The 20978-nt window shown below is 39.5% G+C and overlaps 1 protein-coding gene across 1 annotated transcript; it reads right to left on the reverse strand.

The window, feature by feature from the left end:
• Window positions 1–241: 241 nt before the first annotated feature.
• On the reverse strand, window positions 242–20036 carry LOC139122163 (uncharacterized). Its single transcript, XM_070687581.1, has 4 exons — window positions 20019–20036; window positions 19584–19712; window positions 19024–19160; window positions 242–631 (listed from the first exon to the last, which is right to left on the reverse strand). The coding sequence occupies exons 1-4, from the start codon at window positions 20034–20036 to the stop codon at window positions 526–528; spliced, it is 390 nt and encodes a 129-aa protein (XP_070543682.1). The 3' UTR covers window positions 242–525.
• Between the last annotated feature and the right edge of the window lie 942 nt (window positions 20037–20978).

The raw sequence follows: 20978 nt of genomic DNA on the forward strand, positions 1-20978 counted from the left end.
ATCTTTACTAACTTTCGTAGACTTCAGATTAGGAGAAAATTTGAAACAATAAGTACTATTCTGGCAGGAGTGTGAAGAAGTGGACTAATGTTCCTCTGTTTGCGACCATCGCACAGGGATGTCACAATGTAACATTGATTGCATTTTCAATGTCCAATGTCCTGGTTGATGAAACTGCAAAACTGTACAAGTGAATCCATGGCATCGATTGATATTTCAAATATTGATCGATATTTGACAGTTTGATTCAATTGATGTTTATTGACAAATCATAATGACTAACGAGACAATGTGCTACATTCAACTTTTTACCAACTGCAGACATATAGTCTTCTGGATTTTCCCGTCAAAGAAAATATACACGACATGTAAGTCGCTCCCAAACACAATCACTAACACACTTGACGACTTTCAAGACCTCCAAAAGGTTCTTACAGAAGGCCTAAGTTCATAAAACCTATGCTACAATATTCATGATTTTGAGAATCTTTCGATATTTTTACATCGACTCCTAACTGTAGTATATTAGTCCAATTTATCTGAATTTCCATCCATATCACTCCCTTCTTCCTTCAACGGTATTTTATCTTCCTTGATCCCATTGCCAGCTTCACTTTTCGGATGTTTTGGTCTGTGAAACAAGTACAGTCAATAAGATATTAAAATATGCATCATAGTGTTATCTACCATAGTTGCGAAGATAAGTTATACTTCGCAAGTTTCACTTCGATGTACGAGCGAATTGAAACTGAAGTTATGTGTCTAACGAATTGTAACTTGTCCATTGATTGAGACGCACACTAAATTTAATTATCGGGTTCGCATTATTGAGATATCTTGTATGACTAAAATCATATTGATCGCTTTTTAAGTAGTTATAGATATGCGCAAATTGACTTGTTCACAAGTATTTTCACAAAATGCTCACAAAATGGCCAGTAAAAATTGTCACCATAGTCTTACTTCGTACCGTCCAGAGTATACATTGATTTCAGAGTTAGTTGCCATTATTGGGTCTCATAATCACTCAAGGTGGTGTTGCACAAAACATCGCGTATTTTGCTAAAATCACTTTTTTGCAAAGACAAGCAGTTTGATGAGAAAGAAGTGTGAATTCATTCACATTTATGTAAATCACCCGATTTTCTGGCTTCTTTTTTCCCGTTTTCAACATTGTAAAAAATTTAACTCCATTTGGGTTTGGTCGAACTTTGTGAAATTTTCACATTATGTAGTAGTAAAGAAAGAGTGGACAACTGGGATGAAGTAAGAATTTTACACCCCATTTTATTCATTTATCTACATGAAGCGAAGGAAAATTTAACCATCCATGTAACTAAAGTATGACCCTGACCTATATACGAACTCACGCACGCGCAGCAGTGCATTGTCCTGATCTAAGCAGGGAAATTCCTGCTGAGTCATTCACATTCCAAATGGAACTGCGCAATACACTAGCTATGACTCACTATCAGTACATCTGTCGGATCATTTGTTAGATAGATTCCGACTGTGCTGCAGCTCTGTACAGCTCCTTAAGGATTCCAGTGCTGATTCTCGTCTTCTGGAGGTAAGTATATACTTGTTTTATATGTGTTTTTCCTACGCCTATCGGAACGAGATTTTAGTCCCTACCGGAACCATAGGGATGTTGCGCAACCCTCTTTTCCAGAAGAGTCTTTCCAGGACTTTCGCAATACCGCTTTCGCAATACCGGACTTCAGTTACTTAGCAACTTGTCACGTGGTTTCAGAGGTCTGAAACTCTACAGTTTTCAGAAAAATTTTCTGTGGAATTTTTTCTGAACGACTCTAGTTAACTAACTTTCATATCCATTCAATCCATAATATCGTAGATATCGCTCCAGAGGGGGACTAAATCCTTCTTGTTTTTGTATTTCTAATGCCTGTTTGAATATGTCCTGAATAAGTTCTGACCCCGGGACCTCCTCGTTCCGAAGGGTTGCACCTTTTTCTTGTATTTGTGTAAGCAGCTGTTTATATTGAACATAATAATGTTTATATTTCTCTCGTCTCTTTGCTACACCCGTTTTCCCTTGTATCACATCAATAACAACACCTGGTATAGGAGTTAAGGCTAACAGTACCGGAACTGTTGGAATTGCTGCTATTACAGCAGAACTTACAAGAATTCCTTTAGTAATATTAAGAGCCATATCAATTCGACCCATTAATTTATAACTTCGTCGATATGCAGCACTTGTTCTTTCTATATAGTCGGCCAATTGTTCAACGCTTTCAACAACTGAGATGTGCATTTTTACTGTATATGTAAGGGATGATAAAAAATAATTGTAGTAATATAGAAAGACAATATGGCAGAAGGAGGAGAAGATATACCAATCCAGGATTTCGTTGATGCAAATTTAAATGATGATGATGACGCTACTGCTGAAACATCCTTCATAAACAACGATAATGCCCTTGCAGAAGCCGAGCCTTTCCAGGCCGGCTCAAGCGACAGACCCGCAGGTGAGTCGTTGATTAGACAGAGAGGAGAAATTACAGATATAACGGCTAACCAATACTTAGATAGTAATAGGATTACTGATGCACATAAACGAGAATTAATGCATACGAATGCTAGTATTAGGGATGGAGAGCTGTATTATCGAGACGCTAGGCTGACATCAAATAAAAGCACGAAGTCTTTAATGCCCTCCTCAATAAAAGGTAAGGGAGCTGCAGAATTTAAAAAAGATATATTAGGAATAGATCCAGATTTTGTATCAGAATTGACTGATAATGAAGCAAAAATGTTATTGAAAAGGCCGGCCGATAAACTCAAACCCTACGACATTGGACGACTCAGAGATAGAATAACAGATTTACGAGTACATTTTAGCGATAATGCCGATGAAATACATACTATCGAAAATAAAATCGAAAAATGGAATAATGAAAACCCAGAATATAGAGCTATTAATGATGAATTAAGGATTGCGAATATGCGTCTTGGCGAGCTTAACAATGAAAAAGTTAAAATAAGGCTAGAGAAAAGAGAAGTTGAAAAACAGTTAGAGGAAATTCCTGTAGAACACACCCAAGCAAAAGTAAAAGCTGAAAAACTACTAGCTGAACTCATAACAAGAGAAGCTAAAATTGACAATCGAATTGAATACGAACATGATAAGATCAGTGAGGCACGTGAAAGTCTGGCTACGACTAGGTCTCTTCGTGATGTAATTTCTGATCCAGAATTATCACTGAGGCTGAAGCTGACAGAGTTATTTAAACGAAATGGTATTACAATCGCTGCAATACTGACTGCCCTTGGAATGACAATATCAACAATTGCCCTGGCTGTGACTAGAGGAGGAGGAGGAGCAGGAGCAGGAACTGGAGCAAACGCAGGAGGTTCAGGTCCGCCCAAAGTATATACAAAAGCGAAAGAAATTGTAAAGCAATTTGGCGAATGGTTAAAAACCTTGGCCGCAAAAAGTGCTGCTGCAATACCAGGTTTAATCGGCTCCCTCGTAAGTTTTCTATTAAAAACAGCAGGATCGGTTGTCGGATTTGTCGGAGAACAGCTATGGATATTTTTAACTGGTTTAACATTAGTCATTATAAATAAAATTATGTATTAATATGGCATCAACATGTTTGGTGAAAAGAATATTGCAAAGTTTCTTTCTAAAAATAAAGACCTGTTTGGTTTCTCTGTCGAATTGGAATGGTGCAAACTCCGGCGGGTAAATCGCCATATCCTTCGAGCAAATCCAGGTGTCCGACTCAAAGATGATAATCTTTATCATAACATTTTAGCTTTCGTGAAGGAATGTCAAAAGACTAACTTCTTTAAGCGACTAGAATTCATAGCTGTATTCCAGGATACTGAGGATGACCAAGAGGCTCATCATCTCCAAGAATATTGGGTTCTTCGATTGATTCGCGACACAGGCAATCGATTTATCTTTCAGTCAGACGGAAATATTTATGTAAAGATGTGATTTTTCTTCTAAGTCATTATATACACGAAGTGAAATGTAAGATGTGATTTATTTTCTTTTTTTTTTCTACTATATACATTACACGAAAAATGGGGTACGATAGAACATTATCACCGACTTTCACCAACCGAATACCGAATGGAACGAAGTCAGAAAGAACTCATCACGTGATTGCTCATAATCCAAGTGAGGCAGATCCAGGCCAGACACTTATCATACGATGTCCGAAGTTAGAAAGCGGAGTAGTCCTAGTTCCAGATACTTTCAACCTGGTTTTTGATCTTGAAGTAATGGGAGATGAAAATAACCGAGTAGTACAAAATGTTGCAAAAAATTTGGTGGAGCGTATGAAACTCACATTTGAGGGTCAGACACTTTTCGATTTGAATAAATATAACCTTATTGAATGTTATCGCGATCTCTTCAAACATAAAAAGGAGAGAACTAACATGACACTGTACGGAATTCAGAACGAAAATCTAAGAAAATTGAGAAGCGTTCTACCGATGCAGATGCCACCGTCATGGGCGATAAGTTACTTTTCGACACATATAAAACAAAATATGCTATTCGTCTCACTCATCCCCTCATAACAGGCCCTGGAGTTGCATATCCATCAGCGTTAGGGAGTCATATTGAATGGGAAATTACGCTTGCACCCATCTTACAATTACTTATCGCTTATAATAATATTTTACAGCCAATTATAAATTAAAAAACATTCAAATGGAATACGAAACAATTTCTGACCCCGAACTCGCGAGGTCAACTGCTGGTTATTACAACGGTGGAAAAAGTTACCTTTACGAGCATATACATTATTTTAGAACAATCCCATTCAAAGAATCGGACACAGTTATCAATGAAAATATAAATGTACCACGACGTAGCATTAGAGGTATCGCAATACTCTTCACTAAAAATCAGTATCATGCAGAACTGAACAGTGAATTTTTCTTTAACCCCTACATTGAATCTGTGTCTGTATCAATCGAAGGCATTGCAAATAAAGTGTACGCTCAGAAGATGATACCAAGACAATTTTGGCGAGAGGTGCGACGGTATTTTGCTGAAGATAAAGATTGGTGTGAAATTGATATAGATGAGGTCGATTATTTGAAGAATAAATTTTGTCTGTTTATCGATCTGCGTAGCTTAAAGATATTGAGTTTCATGGAAATGGTTTAAAAGTAATGAACACAAAGGACGGAATTCAACTTGAAATTCTGAAGAAAGACACCTCAATTAAGGTTGGCGATGACGCTCACGATGTCAATATATTTGCTCACATTTATGTTATCAGTGATGCCCTAGTCTCTATTGAAAATAGTAGATTAAAGTCTTTACAATTTTAACTCCATTTCTATTCGAAGGGGAGGTCAGTGCTATCGGCCATGTTTCTGCCAGCCATTCGCCCGTGTTCAGATTGTATAACTGCACACGTTTGATATCATTTGGCGCCATCATGATTTTACTACGCTTTTCACTACGGATTTCTCCAGCCTTTTTCCGTACAAACTGTACAAATTGTGCCGGCTCCGGCTTCTTCCCAGTTTCAAACAGATCTTTATAATCTTCAAAGTTCAAATGTTTTCTAACACAAACATCTTTCACCCCTTTATTTTTTTCGTCTCCGAAGTTGGAGTTCGAAAAGCATACACTTTCGAGCGTATGCCGACAAAATCAAGAATAGGTTCACCATTCAACTCATCTTTAAATTTACCTATCACTTTTTATTAATCTTCGGAAAGTTGGGGGCCACCATGGCCCACTCATCCCACTAGTATCATATATAGACTTCTCACCATTCTTTTCACATCTTCTCGGACTATATCATTGAAAGTGCTGACGCGTGAGCCGTCCGGGTCCGGGGAGGCGTTCGGGATCGGTACACTGTAAACAAAACTGTCAGTATCCATGTAGGCTAATCGTATTCCAGGGAACTGGACCCGAAAGTAATTGTAATGCGTCTCATACATAAGCAGCTTAGAAAGTTCCAGTACTGCGGCGCCGATGAAAACTGGTTTACATATCTATGCTCATCCGTTTTCAGTTCCAGTAGGGCACTGTCGCAGGAATCGCCATCCTCTTCGGAAGTTATGAAAGTTATATGTTTCATCTTTGGATTATACTTCTGAATCTTTTTACGTCCACTATCCGTGCCGTTCCAGTCCGAAACAAATTTAAAGTCTCTGTACTTTCGAACATCTTCTATTGTCTTACCGAACATTGCATTATTCATCAGCTTATAGAAATTCTTTTCAAAATCTGTCCTCCCCTTTGTCCTCATTTTAGTGTTAAAGTCAATATATTTCGCGAGACATGGAGCTTCATCGAAAGCAAGCACCCGATAAATCTTTTTCAATCTCATTCCCATCCGAAGATAGAATTCCAGCAACTTGTAGTGTAAGACATAGGACTCTCTATCCATCACACTTGTAATCAGTCGACCGCCCTGCCTCGGAATTCATAGTGATGCGGTGCTAATGGCAAATCGCTGTGTTCTTCATGTAATTCGGCTGGGTATTCTAAGTCTACTTCTAGAAAACTTGGTGGAAAGGTGGCGCCGGGTCCCCACGCTCCGGCTCCGCCCCCCGCTCCGCCGCCGGCCCATTCCTCCCACTCTTCCATCGTCATCCAATGAAGTCCGCCCGTAGGCATTGCCTGACTCATTGCCCAGCCGTAGAGATTGTTTGCATCGAGATATTTTATTTCGGTCACCGGCTTCTCTGGATCGTAATTCCCGCCGGCGGCGCCAGCGTAAGCCGGATGATTTGTCTGTAAATAATGAATATTACACTGGCTGATACCTCCTCGTATTCCCCGTTGTACGAAAGTCATCTGCTCAGCATCTTGAATGAGTTTAAACTTATTACCCGTGTAAAGTAACATAGCATCCCATGTCAAGCCAGGCGCTGACATGTAATGGGCCGGATCTAACTTATATGCTTCTAAACATGTGTCGCGAAAATTTTCGAATATATTAGCAAGAAGGAGAACATCCGTCTCACAATAGAATTCCATATAATCACGAATCGTCTTACATCCAACTTCGTCCCATACTCTTAATGCATGTTCGTAATCAGACTCAGAAATCCCCTCTTCCGTCAATTCGCTATAAAATTCCCCCCTCTCCGGGAGCTGGTTCTCTCCCAGTCTGTCAACCGAGTCTAAATATTCGTAGGGGAAGAAACCTTTCGCCCTTTGAATGTCCGGGTACGAAAGTGGCGCCGCCGTCCACCCATCCTCCGGCACAGTTTTTGCCAACTTCGCCAATGACCCCATCATCAGCTGAGCACTGTCCATAAACTTTATAGAAAAGAAACGTCTCTTTATCTCCCTCTTCCTCCGGCAACAACAATTGAGGCGTGAAAAATAAATGTTTTCGAGAGACCCATAATTCCCCATTGCTCGTCTTAGCTATGATTTTAGGCTCTGGTCCGGGGGTTTCCCCATCATCTCCTTCGGTAACGATTTCATGTAATTCTTTCAAAATAAAAGAACCATCGTATCCCTTGAGGTTGTGAAAGTAGATAGGAATGGTTCTCGACGGCCGGCATCCTTCGCAATAGAAGGTCGCCTCCTCCTTCACTACTCGGTATCCTGCCGGCTCTCCACATGCAATACAGACTGGATCACATCCGTCGCGCCGGTAATTAGAAGGATCCCTCATCGGTATTATTTTCCAATAATACGATTTCGAATAATACTCGGCCCGTTCTTTCATATCCTTCAGAAAGTCTGTAACACAGGAGAGACCTGTGAATGTTCTTTTACCATAAACAGTGGGTCGACCCGGGCCCCGTTCCACCATAACATACGAAAGACAAATTGGAATGTGCCGGCCGGTCCCCTTCTCAATAATTGCCTCAGTATCTGCATAGACGACGTAGGGAGAAGGAACCTTCTTCCGATGTCCTTCAAATTGACACACTTCCTTAGGAAAATCTGGCTGGGCAGTGTCTGTTCCACAGTATACCTGATGTTTTTCTAATTCTTCTGTTGACTTAAAACCTCTTTTACAAACCATACAAATACACTTCCGTCTGCGCTCATTCTTTCGATTAGTACGAGAATTACGAAGGCGATTTTCCGCAGTAATTGGTACGAAGTGAGAACGGCCGCCGTCTTCGCCAACTATCAGTAAGATATTTGCTATTTGATTCCTATCGGCTCCGCCAGGGGCACTATATAACACAGTTATGTCAGACGGGGGAGCGGGATCATTTTCGTAGATCTGAAATACTTGAAGTTTGATGCCTGGATTTTGCTGCTCGAAGCGCCTGAATACAGTCAGATCGGCGGGCGTAGGAAAGGGAATACCTTCCCAACAGTAGTCAGCCATAAATGGGGCGTACGTATTCCATTTTCTCCTTACCTGACCACATTTCTTTTCACGAAACTCGGGGTCGGTCAACTTTAAACTTGCTACGATGGCGTATTGAAAACAGTTCTCGCTGCCCGAAGGTAGCACCAGATCGCTAACACAATGCTTATTTTTTAACCATCCGGGAAGTTGGACTCGTTCCGTTCCCGTAGGAGCCCCAGCCCCAAGTAAAACTTCTACTAGAATTACTTCAAAATTAAGTATCTCCTCGAGAACGAGACCAGAACCCTCAACATTTTCAATTGTATCAAGCATACGATCGTAGCGATCTATTAATTGTTGCCCCACATCCGATCCCGATCCTCTTACATCTTTTGTGTATGTATCATTTAATTTAACATACAATGAACGCGGTTGTGTATTACCAGTTTTCGGATCCGATAATTTGACTTCCATTTCGGTATAAACAGAGTACATCTTTCGTTCCGTTTCTTTGACCATACCTTCAATATCCACCAGCTCCCCGATATCCTTGACTCGCTTGACTTCAGGAAATTCTTTTCGTAAAACTGCTCCCTTGAATGCTGTATGTAATCGACGGGCCATAATAATCTTTATGATATATACTATCCTAAAAATTTTTAAAATGAAAAAATAATTATTCTATGATAGGTCATCAAAATCCACTATAATATTTTTGGCAGCATTTATTTGTTTATATATCTCGCCTAATCTTTCTAAGTCGACTAGTTCTTCCGCATCTTGAATTTCTGGTTTATTAGGCGCAGCACAAAATATTAATCTCTCAACAGTGAAAGAAAGAGCACGCTTACTTAAGCGCGGTTTAAATGCTAAGAATTCTATCTTACTACCTTTTCGGATATTACGAGGTACAATAGCAGGATTTTCTCGGACTGGTAGTAACGGGCTCACTGTTTTAAAACCGCAGTCAATTTCTTGAACCATATCAATACATGTAGCGCTTTTAAACTGAAATTTAAAATACCTCATGCCCGGCTGCGCCCCGCTCCCTCGCTTCTGATACACTTTAGATGGATTGTAAAATCCGCAGGAATTATTCTTGGAGTGAGCGGCCAGGCTTGCAGCATAACTTTTAGCAGTGCTTGCATCGAAACTTTCACCTAGGGTACGGAATATTATCAAATCAGTAAACTTTTGAAGACTCGGTTGCCAACGAACACACATTTCATCGCATGTAGCAGGATCACCTCCCGAACCATATTTAGGTCCGATGTTGAAAACCACTTCTAGCTCACTGTCTACGTATATGAAAGGATCTACCAAAGATTCACCAAATATGAGTTTCCCTTCGTCACTGATTTGAATATTCTCTTCTCCGGTTTCAAGTATTTTTATTGCAGTTGAAATAGAAAGGATTGTCATTGTCTTATCGTATATATCTTAATAAAAATAATTTAAAAAAAATTTTTCTATGATATAGTATCCTAAAATGTCATACATATTCATAAATGGACCAACTGGAAGTGGTAAGAGTTACGATGCAATAAATTTGGATCCGTATCACGTACCAGAATTTGACACTAGTTTTTCCAGCAACATTGCCGACTTTTATAATGGGCGTGTCACCCACGTTTCGATTGCCGATTTTCAGAACCAGTTTATAGAACATACGCTTAGTTTACAATGTCAGGCTGGGAGGAGGAGGGAGGGGGAGTGGGAGGACCTCCCTTCAGAACAATACATTATTTGTGACTCTTCCATAATTCAACATCTGACTTTTTCTCGAATCCGGGGCGTTTCCACGGAGTGGGAAGAAAAAAAGATTGTTTCTAGAGCATTTGACCATTTACCCAGTTTCATTATCATATTCAAAGATATGCCTTGGGATTATTGCAGGCGGAATGTGTTGACTCGAGCCAGGTCGTACGAAATAGCCGCCTTAGAAGAACTAGAAGAGATTCACAACAAGTTCAAACAGACTTTCTTAGAAATTTGTAATGACTACAGACTTCCATGTTTGGTAATTCGGAACGCTCTTACCCCCCTCGTTCTCAAGAATATACTTAATCCAACAATTGATACTGAGACAGTCGGGCCAGTAGAATATCCACGAGCTTTTGACTTTGGAATTGCATGGAGCGGCGGCCCTTCGGCACGCGATAGCTGTGGCCAGGGATTTTTAATAGACGGTTTCAGCAAGGAGGAACTTGAAAAAGCGTACTTCCCACCTGGACAAGAACAACTAGAACAACCACGAGTCTCACTCAAGAACATACACAAACTTCTTAACGCTTGTGAATCTGTGTGTGCTTATAATGCTTCGTTTGACCTACGAGCACTTGACATTATGAAACCCTACGGTTCTGTAACACCGGACTTTGAAGTTACTTGTCTATGGCTCATGTCAGTTGTGTACATTATACTTCAACCAGAACTTATCGATAAAGCTGAAAAAGGGGGACTCGAAAGAACGGACTGTGGTAACATGAGAAGTCGTTTTGAAGATCTTGCAAACTTAATATGTTCAGGAACTGAGGGGGTACCACCTCATCCACATACTGCCGAAAAAGATGCAATAAGTGAACATTACTTACGACAGTACATGATAAATACTTGGCCAGGTGGGGGGTGGAAGTGGGGTGGTAAACTGACACTTTCGGCTTTCAAGAAATTAAGACTTTTTCCATGGTACTTATTGAATAACTTTGTAAATACTTACGTTAGTACTTACGTAGTACTTGACAAGTACCATGGACAGGAACTTACGAAGTACTTACGTACCATGGACAGGAACTTACGAAGTACTTACGTAGTACTAATAACATTTTCCTCTGGCTCCCAACTATTGAAACTTTCTGGATAACCTTTCCATTTTATCAGATAGTATTTCTTTCCTCTAATTTTTTTCGTCTTCAAAATTCGTTCTACTCTGTACAGCTCGTCGCGTTCTGAAGGTGCGCTCTGAAGTTCATCGGAGTAGAAAGTGCCGAGTATTTCCTCTCCATTCAGATCTTTTATTTTGTAAACTGGTGGTGTTCCCAAGCCAGCTGCGTACACAACTTTTGAAACTACGAAAATCTCCTCTGTCCAATTTGGTAAATATCCTTTCTTAAAAGTGGTCTTGTATTTTGTAATTCGAACCCGTTCTCCGGCTTGAATTCAGGGTTAACTCCCCCGGCTGCCAACTCAGGACCGAATAGTGTATAAAATGCCTGCCAATCGTTCTCCTCTGTTACGTCCCTGGGTTTCATTTTGATACTTCCATGAACGGTGTTGTTGTAATTCTCGAGAAGTTGTGGTAGAATAGAAAGCCATTCACGTGTCTGTTTATATGTGAAGTATTTCCACATCATCGTCTTAAGAGTCCGATTAAAACGTTCAACAACGCTAGCTTTTTTGTCACTGTAGGTGTGAAACCAGTGAATTCCCACCTCCTCCAACCACCCCTGCATTTTTCGGTTCGTAAATTCCGCCCCTCATCTGTTTGAAGTTTGTTGGGTCTTCTCCCAGATTTCTTAATCACGTCTTGTAGTGCCTTCAACGTATCATCAGCCGTTTTTGACTGTATCGGCCTGGCCCATGCATATTTGCTTAGCACATCGATTACTGTTAGCATGTATCGAATGTTACGATTCTCTTTTGCGAACGGGGGAGGGAATTCCACGAGGTCAGCCTGCCACTGTGAGTCTATCGATGTTACAAAAACGCGCCGGCCCGTAGCACGAGTACGAGGTACCGGTTTATGTAGATTATAAGTTAGCTGAGTTTTTAACCACTCCTGCACCTCTTTCTTGGTCACTTTCAGTCCGCTGGCCCGTGCTGCGTCATACAATTTTTGTACACCTCCAAAACCAGTTTTCGGGTTGTAATATAATTCTCTAAGAGTGCCTTCAGCGGAGCCTTCGGCTTCAGCTTCCATAATTGCTATATTATACGAATAATTTTATGTCGTACGGATTCCGTAAACGAAATACTAGTTTACTGAATGGCCTACTTTTCAATTGCTTGATTAGGCCCACGGCTTCCCGTTCTGACACCTCCATTCCATATTCTTTTATAATAGTTTGTTGTCTATCTTGTTCGGTGTGTAAAATAGTACTAACATCTGTATGTTTTCCCTGAATGGTTTACTAATACTAGTATATTGTTGAGTCAGAACCCAGACAGATAATCCGTCGTGCCTTGCGCTGAAACCAAGTTGGACTAAAACGTTACTGCGCTTCTTCATATCTTTGGACGAGGCGCAGTCGTCGAGGATTATTAAGTGTTCGTTCCAGCCCATTCTTTATGCACGTAGGTTAATGTATCATCCACTGCATCGAGTCCGACTGGAAATATAAACACATTATCATCGGTGAAAATGAATCTTCTATTATACGCTTTATTATTCATGAATGTTGGGCAAATGAATATCACATATTCGAATTTCCTTAAGTACGGACCGGTGAGGAGGTCCAACATAAATTCTGTTTTGCCAGAATATGTCGGTCCAGTTATAATCATGTTGAATGGTGGGGTTACGTATATTGACATTTCCTCTGGATCTATATACTGTAAATTAATGAATCTCTTCTAGTTCTTTTAAGTTACTGGTTCGAGTTAGATGAAACCCAGTCACATCGACAGCATCTGAATGAACTATATAGTTAGTGACTTTATTCCAGTACCTACAATAGTAATGAATATTGCTAAAGATAACAAACCAATTTACCATATTCGTGAATAGGGTCTGCGCCGGTCACGGCTGCTGCCTTAGGAATCCGAGTCGTGTCATTGTGAGGTGGTGGTGACTCTCCGGGCTCGTCCTGCCACTTCACAGGATCCGCCTCCCCTTCCATCTCGTGTACAGCACTTTCTCGAACTTCCGTGTTTATATCACCATTCACCCGAAGACCATAGATTCTGTTGCGTATTGCAATTCATTATTATAACCCGAGATTGCCGGGCCCGAAAGAATGACCATCTCAGACGGTAAGAGAAGTAAATTTGGTGAGACTGCCATATCAAGTTTGACACCAGTATTCATTATTGTGTCTTGATATCGCCGATAACTGATTACTTTGTCTGTATTACGAATTTCATCTTCGAGGAGAACACCGAATTCTTTTCGGACTTGCTGTGCACTGCCAGTATCGCCTACTATGGTACTACGAATATTCGCTTGTGCGCCGAGTATGCAATATACGTAGGCTTCAAGGCTTTCATTGAGGCGAGCGAGACCGGCCTTTGTTAGTCCGGAGTCTCCTGTCAGAGGGATGAAACTATTATATTGTCCCTCCGATCCATCATTCGGAAGAAATAGTAGTGCGGTCGTTCTTTGTCGGACAGTACATGTTTTTTCTTTCCAAAAATGGTATGTGTATAGAAAACGCCTCCGTCGGCGGAGAGGAAAAAGTCCCGACCGTTGTATATCGCTTTTGGCTGTCGAACAGGGCCACGATTAGTGTAATATTCATAACCATAACCAAGACCTTTATTTTGACCTTTCGATATCGAAAGTCGGACTTCGTTGGCTTATATCGTTGGGCTTATATTTCCAAATTCTGTACAGAGAAGTTCATATTGGACGAGATTGTACGGATTGTCGCCGGATTTGAAGGTGGGGGTATCGTCTGGAAGTGCAACGCCCATTTCGTGAAGGATCCTACGTATTGTAAAATATACATGGAAACGGCAGAATGATCGTATTTGCGGAGGAAATTTCTTATCGACGAGATGGGCGAATGATATACCGCAACCAGTAGTGCTGCACCATACGGCGAAATTTAATTGCTGGTCCCAGTATTTCATCTTTGGGCCGCCCAGCCAGACATTACTTTCTTTTGCTGTTCTATGAGTGATTACATTATCTTTGAACACATCCCGTGGATGAAAAGTAAATTTTTCTGTCGGCGTTACATATATTTCTAAGTCCATGAGAATAGGTTTTATTCCTCCGTTCGGTTTGGAAGGAATATCAGAATGCTGTACTGTTGGTATGCTCGTCTTATTCAATTGAAAAGCAACTGGGAATAAGTCTGTACTCATGATTTGTGTTTCTATATACAGATAGATTTAAATGGAGGAGAATTTTCCATACTTCGGAATGGTACTAACATTCCAGACCATGTTAATATTATATTTCGGATTCAGGTTTAAACGAATTTTTTATTTTTTACTAAGAATAGATAATATACTGCAAACAATGGAGAATTTAATAAAGACATCGGCAAATACAACTGTGGCACTACCAACCGCAGCGTCGGACAATAATCGATCCATAATAGAGACGAAACGTGAAAAAAACTCTGTGTCATCGCAAGTGGTCAAAGCAAGTTATTTTTTGGTAAGGAGATTTCAATTGCTGACGTAGAAAAATGGGGAGATGAAACGGTGAATAAAGCATTTAAAGTCTATGAAGCGAAATACAGTTCTCTTATAAGTGATAATATCACTCAAAGTTTCATAGATCTAGGAGCCCGTGCAATAAGTCAGGTAGTTCCAATCGATGATCGAGATAACTATGCCACTGATCTTAAAAAAGATTTATTCTAAACAGTGAAATAAAAAGATTATCAGGACGGATAGCGTACACGTGGGGCCCCATACTTGCTCTAGTTTCCACCGGTTTAATTACGGGTAAACATTTAAATTTTAAAAAAATCGGGTTTAATATAGTACCTGAAATAAATGGATTCAACTTCGCCGACTCAGCAAACGGAAACGACGACGGAGCCCACACCGGAAACGGAAACGATTCCGACACAGCGCAACATAGAGAAAGTGACGTTACCGCCGAAGCATCCAGGGAGAGTTGCTGCGGGCAAGCGACTAGCGGAATGGAACAGGAAAAACAAGGAGAAGAAACTCCAAGCAATGATTAATGATAGCGATGCGGTAGCGACTGAAGCAGACCTACCGCCTACAATGAAAGAACAGTGTGATAATAATTCACGCTGGTATAATAAATGTTATCTTGTTTTAGGAATTGTGGGAGTTCATTGACTGCATTAGGGCTATATTGGGGGCGTGCTCGGCATACCCCCTGTCCCGTTAATCGATCGAGTCCAGATCGGAAAGATCCTCCCCAGAAAGCGGAAAAAACAGAGCCAGTAGCGGCTCCGGGGGCCAGCTCCTCTACATTGTATGAGATGGATTAACTCCCCATATTTTTTATTTTTATTTTTTATTTTATATACTAGTCAGCAATCATGGATATTAAAACAGTTGTAAACACAATGTACGATGGTATTGTAATCGCAGGACTTGCGATGGGATATCTTATGATCTCCAGCAAATTTCTAAAATAGAGGTTGGCGATCCAAGTCGACCAAATTTAACTCGCTTGGCAAAATTAGGCGGTGCGACTGCTGCCGCGGTTGCGACCAAAGATCTCCTTGAACAGAAAAAATATTTCCTGCAGAACCTTATACTGTGTAATAATATTCATCGAACACTTATACTTAGTAATATATACAACGTACAACAATGATCATTTGGATTGAAAGCCAACAGGTGAACCAGTCACTGTTAATTTTTACCCTTGCATTGACACGACACAGTTTACGAAGATAAGACTGCTAGAGTGCGGACTATATAATTCATGGCATAACATAACATCAACTAATAATGTAATAAAATATCAAGAAGGTGACCAACCGAAGAAGACTAAATCAATACGTCCGGGTAACTACAATATTGATACGTTAAACAAAGCAATCGGGTTGAAGCAAAAAATTAATTTTGAAAAACATCTGCCGACAAACCATGTTTATCTAACTTTGGTTAAAGATGTTAAAGTTTATTTCAATGCTACAGGTAGCTTTGCCAACGTAGTTGGTTTTTCAGATAAACCTGAGGACAACCAGTTATAAAAAGTACTATTAGTCCGAAGAAAGTGGATTTCTTAACAGTCACTAAATATATAGTTCATTCAGATGTAGTCGATGTTACTGGAAATTATGTTTCATTTGGTTCGGGTGCCTCCGGAGGATACATACAGGGGAAAGTATCGAACTGTTTACAAATACTTCCCATCCGGGATACGAGAGAAATAAGTGAAAAGGTTACTTACGATTTTAAAAACGGAGCAATTTCTATGCCATTGAGAAAAGGGGGAGATTACATGAATTCAATGCGTATCTGGATAACAGATCAGGATGGGAACATAGTTAATTTCAATAACTGGCCAACTAGCTTTTGTATTGAATTATTGTAGTCGTTCCGAAGCGGGCCCCTACCGGTGTAACCCTATCGGAAGATAAACCATCCCACAACCAATCCTCCAGCAATATAAATCATTTCATATTTCTTTTGCTCAGGACTGGGTTGATAATAATCTGAGAATTGCGCTAACGCTTGCGCTGGACTTGACGTAGAGTTGCTTTGCACCGCTTCTGCTTCTTCCAGGATTTCTGCATCTGTATCTCTTAATTCTGCCGCAGCATGTGCGTCCTTTGCTTGATTTTCTCTTTCCCAGTCAGCCTGTAGTAATCTTTTTTCTGACCAGACGTTGCGATCATGTTCAAATTTTTCTAATGCTTTATCATGTCGAACTTTCTCTTCAATAAGAGCCTCACCATTCCCAGAAAGCTTTTGACCGATAATATTTCCTCCTGTGAATGCCGTTGCATTTAATACAGCACCGAGAACTGTCATTCCTATAGCTGAAGCCATGACTGTGTATTGTATATTACAAGGTATTATTTTAATTTTCACTGTATATAGGTCCCTACGGAGTATGTCTGATCCAAGTGGCTTCGGTCTAGGTACAATTCGTATGCAAAATCTTGAGCTTGAAGATCTGAGTGATGTTAAAGTTAACAATAATACTAAGATGGCTGCTAATCATAATAAGGATTACGTCCTTCGTTATAAAGACCGCGAAAAATATTTCGTTTTAGCCAATGCCGCGGCGCCACCCCACGAACATGCTGTAGAATTTTCCGAACTTAAAGACATTGATGAAACTGTAATTGACGCCACAAAGGCTTCGAATGATCCTACTCCTTTTGCTCTGACATGGGATGGGGATAGTCAGAAATTCATGCCTTATAATGTGCCGCGTAACATCTTAGATATATTGGATAGTGAAATTGCAGGAGGAGTTGCTGAACCACCAGGAACTCGGAATGTGATTTATTTTGATAGCAATGTAAACAAATATAAATTGTTAGATTTTCGTAGTTGGCTTACTCCTACAAATCCATACATTGCACTTCTTGGTATACCAATTCATCTTAAAATTAGTCCTCTTAATACAATAATGAAGGTAGATAATACATTAAGAAGGTGGATAAACGAGGGGGAGAATTATTGCTCGTATACAGCTAGCGGAGTTCCAGTAAGATATTTTGGGACACAACTTTAAAGAAACTGGCCTGAAAAGCGACGGTGATGAGGCAGCTGAATTAACTTTACAGACTGTAAATCAACAGATGACTGATAATATGAAAATACTTCAACATGGTACAGTTCTCATTAGATGTGTAAAGTTAGCTACGGGAGATGAATTTGACGATTTGGTTGATATTATGCTATGAAAACAGATAACAGAACAACTTGTGATATTATCATAAGTATTGATAAAGATCGGGGAGGGGAAATGAGTATTGAATGTTTTGTTGGTGGGAATAGAATAGAGAATGACTTAGGAACTACATTTGTACGTAAAGATAAAAGAGTGAACACTTTAGATATCAGTACCATTCATCTGAAACGACTCATTTTGTTTGAAGTAATGGTCTTTCGTCATATTTTAAGTTCAGAGGAAATTACTAAAATTTTATCTATCGGGTGAACAAGTTAACTAGAGTCATTCAGAAAAAATTCCACAGAAATTTTTCTGAAAACTGTAGAGTTTCAGACCTCTGAAACCACGTGACAAGTTGCTAAGTAACTGAAGTCCGGTATTGCGAAAGCGGTATTGCGAAAGTCCTGGAAAGACTCTTCTGGAAAAGAGGGTTGCGCAACATCCCTATGGTTCCGGTAGGGACTAAAATCTCGTTCCGATAGGCGTAGGAAAAACACATATAAAACAAGTATATACTTACCTCCAGAAGACGAGAATCAGCACTGGAATCCTTAAGGAGCTGTACAGAGCTGCAGCACAGTCGGAATCTATCTAACAAATGATCCGACAGATGTACTGATAGTGAGTCATAGCTAGTGTATTGCGCAAGTTCCATTTGGAATGTGAATGACTCAGCAGGGAATTTCCCTGCTTAGTACAGGTCAATGCACTGCTGCGCGTGCGTGAGTTCGTATATAGGTCAGGGTTATACTTTAGTTACATGGATGGTTAAATTTTCCTTCGCTTCATGTAGATAAATGAATAAAATGGGGTGTAAAATTCTTACTTCATCCCAGTTGTCCACTCTTTCTTTACTACTTATGTTCTTTGGTGCGAACTTCAACTTTGGGGAAAGGAACAATTCGTACGTTTTGGAAATCAGCAAACCCAGAGCGCCCTCAACATAGCCATAACAATTTTAGACAGCGTACCTGCAACAGCCGAAATTAGAAATTGGTGCCGTGCATTTAAATGACACTGTACATACATGTCTGTTATTCATATTATAACACTGTTTGTATGTTATGTATTTTCACATTCAAGTACATCAAATTACACCATGCTTGTTAGACCCTACACTTCTTGATCAGAATTCATATTTTCCACCAAGAACTAAAATATCTGATCCTTTTGATAATCTCACAATTACTTCTTAAAATTAATACACGACTATTATGTTCTACAAACGCTTACCTCAGAAACACAGCCAGAAGTACAGGATCAACTGGTTTGATCAAAGATGGCTTTATGCAATTCGCGATTTCGCTGGTGACGACGCCAACGACTAACGTCGTGAAAAAATTAACACCCGGGTACCAGATGAATGAAATCTGTGGAAAGACAGAATTTTAAGTTACATGAAACAAATCAATGCTTTCTATAGCCTTCAAATATGAACTTAGCGCTTTGGGTAAACTGAAGTTGTTGTCCGTAATTGGGCCAATATGACATAAGAGGGAGATTCCTTCTTTTAAGATCTACACAAGGGACTCGAAACATTTCTTCTTCTGATTTGACTGTGCCTAAATGTGTTGCCTGGTCACAGTGTAACTGTACTTTTTTGTTGGACCTTTATCACCCATGCAAGGGTTTATCACGATGATTCAGAACTTTTAAAACGGCGTAAATTCGAAATGACCGGGATATTGTATAATGAAAGGCTTATCGACCTGCTTCCATGACATGCGAGGAGTCTCGGATTTGGATACAGATGTCTGCGGATGCACTTGTGTGCTTTATTCTGTGTCTCCTACCCTTTGTATAGGAAGCGGCTCCACGTTGAGCTGCTCTGCTACGACCTGACCAGCACTGATGAAAACACCCAACGCGAATCCAAACACCAAACCAATAAACGTGCCCCTGTAAGTATTAGAGGATGCAGACTATCATCGGAAAGGTCAATAAATACACTTACCTCCTTGTGATATATGTACAAGTAACTATGAGTTACATTATCTGCCTGAACGAAAAAAATACTTTGAGGTAGATACACAATAGGACAGATATTCGGACCTATAAAAACTTTTGCAATACTGTTTTCGTCGACTGCCACCTGTGAAGAGCTCATTTTGTAGCTCAAGGAGTAACTCAAGTTTTCACTGGCTTGTTTTCTGCAAATTTAATTTTCCTCATTAAATTTAATTTTCTATGATAAAGACTAGTTGAACCAAATGACCGCCCTGACTCACTACTACACATGTGAGCATGCTCAGTTCATATCTGGTTGAGTGTTAAGGTGGTTTGAAAGGCTAGAGCGTCAGTTATAAATTTCAACAAAACTATTAAAATATAAAAGTAGTCAACATTCTCTGTGGAATAAAAAAACAAGACATTTGGGCACAAAGGCATTGCAGAGTTATAGCCTGTTAAAACTTCTGAAAAACTGATCAAATAAGAAGAAGTTGGGGAGTCCTTAGTGTATTAACTATGGCAGAGGTCCCTTAGCTTTTATTAAAATGCTTGAAAAGGGAAAGTCATTATTTGCTGTTTTTCAGGAAAGTTTGACAAGGCGGTGCTGGCATTCAGAGTGAGTGACTGCTATTGTAAATGCATTTTTAGATTCTTTCAGTGTCAAAGAGGTGCCAAAAGTGAGATTAACCAAAAACACTGCTCTATGACTTCAAAAGAGGGGTGCAAATATGGCTTGTTTCAACATTTTTGACAGAATAACAGTTTCCTACATAATTGTACACCAATTTAATCCAACTTTGAAATGAGATATGGACATGGAATTTTTACAGCCTATTAACAAGGTTACAGATAAGATTTGTATGGCACTATTTTCCTGTATTTGAAGTACTTTTTGAAAAATCTCATTTTGAAATTTGAAAGAATTTTTAATAGTTTTTGATATATAAACCCATGTAAAATCATAAAAACAAATTTTATTTACAAATCCTGCCGTTCAAATCTTACAATAAATAATGTCAACATATTTATAACTAATTTGGTAATATTAATACTATCCAATTATTATTAAATTCAAATATGTAAAAAAATATGAAAAATTAATTTTAATATTTACTGGTGTCATATTTCAAAATCATGGCTGCAAATATACAATTTTTATATTTTTTGGAGAAAATATTAACTAAGGGAGTTATCCTGAAAATTTGAACTAAATATCTTGATTCTAACACTTGAAACTT

This window comes from Ptychodera flava, chromosome 21, assembly GCF_041260155.1.
Source record: "Ptychodera flava strain L36383 chromosome 21, AS_Pfla_20210202, whole genome shotgun sequence".
In the NCBI taxonomy this organism is placed as follows: Eukaryota; Metazoa; Hemichordata; class Enteropneusta; family Ptychoderidae; genus Ptychodera; species Ptychodera flava.

What these genes read in the sequence shown, in the direction of transcription:
- LOC139122163 (XM_070687581.1), bottom strand. An exon ending in AGCCGCTTCCTATACAAAGG is followed by an intron (nt 19,161 to 19,583) that starts GTAGGAGACACA and finishes GTCTTTCCACAG; the next exon opens with ATTTCATTCATCTGGTACCC. An exon ending in CTTCTGGCTGTGTTTCTGAG is followed by an intron (nt 632 to 19,023) that starts GTAAGCGTTTGT and finishes CTTGTTTCACAG; the next exon opens with ACCAAAACATCCGAAAAGTG.